General features: G+C 43.9%; 1 protein-coding gene across 2 annotated transcripts; it reads right to left on the bottom strand.

Annotated features, from left to right (window-relative positions):
• Nucleotides 1-233: 233 nt before the first annotated feature.
• pou4f2 (POU class 4 homeobox 2) lies at nucleotides 234-1,957 on the bottom strand. Of its 2 annotated transcripts, XM_047045519.1 has the most exons (3): nucleotides 1,826-1,957; nucleotides 1,695-1,738; nucleotides 234-1,421 (listed from the first exon to the last, which is right to left on the bottom strand). In XM_047045519.1, exons 1-3 carry the CDS (start codon nucleotides 1,909-1,911, stop codon nucleotides 454-456), a joined length of 1,098 nt encoding a protein of 365 aa, XP_046901475.1. In that variant the 5' UTR covers nucleotides 1,912-1,957; the 3' UTR covers nucleotides 234-453. The 2 variants fall into 2 exon arrangements, with proteins under 2 accessions (XP_046901475.1, XP_046901474.1); XM_047045518.1 differs by having other exon boundaries at nucleotides 234-1,392; nucleotides 1,699-1,957.
• Between the last annotated feature and the right edge of the window lie 2,365 nt (nucleotides 1,958-4,322).

Raw genomic sequence — 4,322 nt, 5'->3', positions numbered from 1 at the left:
ATGTATGAAAAATATATGAACACCAACAGGCACCAACCAAGTGCTTCCAGTTTCCATGGTCAATAATTATTAAATCTTTCAAATATGTTTCACTCTTAAATAGGCTAATAGTCTGCAAATGAACTGAAATTGAACATAAATACGTGTGATTAAAGCCTATGAGTCGTAGCCTTCTACTTCATTGACATACAAAGGTGAAGTAGTAAGTGTGGAAAACCAGTGGTCTTACTTGCTCTGTCAAACGCTCCTTTGCTTGATTCCACATCCCCTTCCGCCAGACGTGACAGTGGTTAGAGTATTTAGTCATTTTGAATGTTATGAATTATTCGAGTTCAAAGCACAAGTCATTGATGATTGAAAAAGTGTGTGATAAGAAATATGTTACAAATCGTCTCTGTACAGTTTTCAGTCTCTCAACATTTGTTGACGGTGTTTTTAGAGCGAATGGTCGAGCTAGACGCATGCAGAGTATTTCATTCGTTTTTGTTTCTGTCGTTGGTTGCAAAACCAGACCCGCACCACGTTCTTTTTGAGGTCCAGCTTTTCTGCGATAGCAGCGATTTTCTCTGAAGAGGGACGCGGCTGAATGGCGAAGTAGGCTTCCAGGGATCTCTTTTCCGGTGCAGCTATCGACGTACGCTTTCTCTTTTTCTCTGCGCCATTGAAGAGCTCTGGTTTGTTCAGTTTCTCCCTGTGTGATTTCTCGGCTTCTTCCAGCCACGCTTGTAGAATGGGCTTCAAAGCTATCATGTTGTTGTGAGAGAGTGTGAGGGACTCAAATCGGCAGATTGTGCTTTGGCTAAGAGAACCCACGCCGGGAATTTTCAGGTTCGCCAAGGCTGACCCTACATCCGCCTGGGTTACACCAAGTTTGATCCGTCTCTGCTTAAACCTCTCCGCGAAGGCTTCCAAGTCCCTTGGATCGGCGTCCACGTCGCTCATGCAGCCCATGTGTGATTGTAGCCCATGGGCATGAGCCATGTTGATGGCTGCCTGGTGCATGTGGTTCATGCCCGCCATGTGTGCAGGATGCGCAGGTGTACCGACCGAACCATCCGGTCCTGCCATGGCCCCGAGTGCCAGTCCTGGGGTGATGTGGTCCAGTAGGTCCCCCTCTAGCCCCTGGTGTGGCTGGTGGTGGTGGTGATGGTGGTGGTGGTGGTGGTGGCCGTGGCCAGACAGGGCGGATGGGTGAGAAATAGGCACCGAAGACGCGGAGGACGAAGAGGAGGTGCAGGGGTGAGTGTTCATGGTGTGGTAGGTCGCGTCCGGCTTGAAGGGACTGTGATGTGGAGGGTGGTGGTGGCTCTTGGTCTGCGAGACTATATCCACCGCCGCCAGAGCTTCAGCACGGGCCAACAAACTCTCATCCAAGCCTCCGAATATATTGCTCTGCAATTGCAAATAGAATGCACACATAACTGTCAGTTGGGAATTCTCGATCCACTCCTCGGTTTAAAACATTTCCAGAATGTGAAAAAAAGAAATCCGAAAAAAGGAACACACAATACAAGACACATGCAACATCCCAGGTCATAAAAATTAATAGAGAAGCAAACCCGACTGAATACATAAGTTGGAGAGAGAGGGAAAATGGAGGTGTTGGGTGATTTGCTGTGCAGACATGAAAAAAACATCAAGCAAAAAAAGTGGGCTGTCAAAATGTGCCTTTAAGCGGTGATTATGCATAATACGTACCGGTGGGGTTGGGAGACATGCTCGGCGCATCGCCTCCGAGTTGGAGCCACTGCTGCTGATGATGGTGTTACTGTGTCGGGAGGACGAGCAGGACGAGGGCGCATTCGAAGTCATGGTGGAGGATGAGGAGGAATGCAAAGAATATTTGTGTTCGGGCAAGCTGGAGTGGGCCATGGCGAATGCCTGCTTGCTGTTGAGAGACATCATCATCATATTTGCGGGTGTCCAAGCCTCGGCAAGTTCCTTTTAATAAGTTAAGACTCCGCCTCCTCGATTTTGAGAACAAGTCCAATTTCTTTGCTGGAATCTCAAGTCACTGTCGATTAACTTGGTGCTACTTAAGTAACGACGATCCTCCAGTTTTTCTAGTACCTCTAATATTACTTGGCGTCGTTTTGCAAGAGATGTCGTTCACGCCAATAAGCCATGCAATTGAGCGTCGCCTCCGCCCCCGGTTACCTCTTCCGTTAGGGCTGTGGCGCGATGACTCAAAAATTATCTACAAAAAAGCCTTTTTTTTTACTCTAAATTTTGCCCGTTGAGAGTATAAATGTTTTCGCCGTGGATGTTTTGGAAAGCTCCTCTTTGTTGATGCCACAGGAAAACTACTAGTAAAAAAGTTTTTTTTCTTTCCTTTTGTAAGGATTTCCCAAATGAAACCCTGCAAAAGATTGTCGCGCTCGATTATCTTTCTGCAAAGTTTCCGTCATAAAATTGTTGGTAATTAAGAGATAACGGTGACAGTCTCAATACCTCGACTACGTTCAATGCTGCGGGGACTCGTTCTGCCTCTGCTCTGTGGCGAAGGGCAGGCAGTGTGTCTCTCTCTCTCTCACTCCGCCTCTTGTTCTCCCTCTCTCTCTTTTACTCGCTCTTTCGTTTTCTCCCCCCTCTCGCGTTCTCTTACTCACTCCCTCTCCTCTCACACTCGGCTGTACCTGAAAAACCTTTCATGATTTATTATTCTTCATTAGCCACTGCGCCGCTGGGGACTGCGCATGGGCAGTCTGCGACAAGGCATTCATTTCAAATGGCTCCAGCCACTATTGTATCCCTTTCCATCCCTGTGATTTTGGATCCACTTTGAAACGAAAACGAACGAAATGTGTCCAACTGTAACTGATTCATATGTACTTTTTTATCTTAAAATGGAAAAATGAAGTTAATTTGAAAATACGGAAATAATTTGAGGTGTGCGGTACTGTGACGGGGTCACAGAACAGATTCCTAGGATGGATATGAAGAAATAACCACGGACAGCTCCATCAAGTGCGTTCCCTGACGAGGCGAAATAAATCAGAGTTAATGTTTGAGTGTCGTTTAATTATGACACCAAAGGCAAATTGAAGACAGGAGGAGCATCTTTAAATATATAAGGGGTCAGGGAAGATTGGATTATTAGGTTTGAATGTAATTGTAGATAGTGAAACGGCTTTTCAATAAGTCACCCGCTCCGCGTTATCTTGTGGTCGCGCGTAATTCACCTTGACGAATTTATTAGTTTGTAAATAATAAGTAATGGAAACAGTAGGCTACATAGCATATCATGCGCTTCGCTGGTTAACTGTCATATTGACAATTTAGCATGTAGCCTACTTTAAAATGAACTTTATATGTGATATTATTTTATTAACGACAGTGGAAAGTGGATTTTATAAAAGTCTTTAGGCTTTAATTGGCAAACCCAATACAATTATATACAGTACTTGTCGCAGAGGGCTATTATCATATCTTCCTACTAATTAGGCTACTTCATCAATGATATAATTAAAAACCTTTAATCATATTCTAATTAACAAGGATTGTCTAATTCGTTTAATCTGTCCATTGGATGGGCTAATTGATATAATGTGATTGAATACATATGGAGCAACGGCCTGAATACATATGAGCAACGGCTAAACTAAAACATTTTCACAACGTATTTAATTCCTTGATATGAAAGCATCCATGTTATATTGGTAATAAATTGTCTCCTTGTTACAATGTCACTGTCCACTGTATTCTTCCTATGACTCTTAACGTATTGTCTTGGACTTCTGGGTAGGGACAAAAGAAATGTAGCTCTCCCAAGCAATTGAATTTTTTTTATGGAAAATAGTCAGCTTTTTTAGAATGCCTAAGCCTATTTATCTGCACGCTGGGTTAATCATTTGTTCACCTTTGATCCCTGTACGTATAGGCCCCACGTTAGGTCTATCTTTAGATTTAAGATATCTGTAAATATAGATTTGAATTATTTTCATTAAAGAATCGGAGAGCCCTGTTCTTTAGACTTTAACAGTGCCAGAGCACAATAACTTCACTAAGATTCCCATCTTTGATCTAAATGCTGTGAGCGATTTTTGCTCTTTGTTGAAGTCAATAAAGCAATTGAACGCATAAGACAGGTGTTGCAGAGGGCATTGCATGCATGCAAACCAACACGAAGCCCCGTGACGAGCAAATACATAGTCGTATGGAGCGCTGTGACTCTTTGTTAGCGAGGACTTGTCAGCTCCCCCCTATTTTGATGTGCATAGGCATTTAATATGTCCCTACGGCTGCGACAAAGCTGTTGGTGATAGTGCACAGCACTTTACATAGCGCGAGGCACCCAGCTGCTGAGAGGCTTGCGTCTCAAC

The sequence above is a fragment of the Hypomesus transpacificus genome, chromosome 22, assembly GCF_021917145.1.
Source record: "Hypomesus transpacificus isolate Combined female chromosome 22, fHypTra1, whole genome shotgun sequence".
Classification (NCBI taxonomy): domain Eukaryota; kingdom Metazoa; phylum Chordata; class Actinopteri; order Osmeriformes; family Osmeridae; genus Hypomesus; species Hypomesus transpacificus.
Note: the sequence above shows the minus strand (reverse complement) of the source record. Positions and strands in the feature narration are given on the sequence as shown.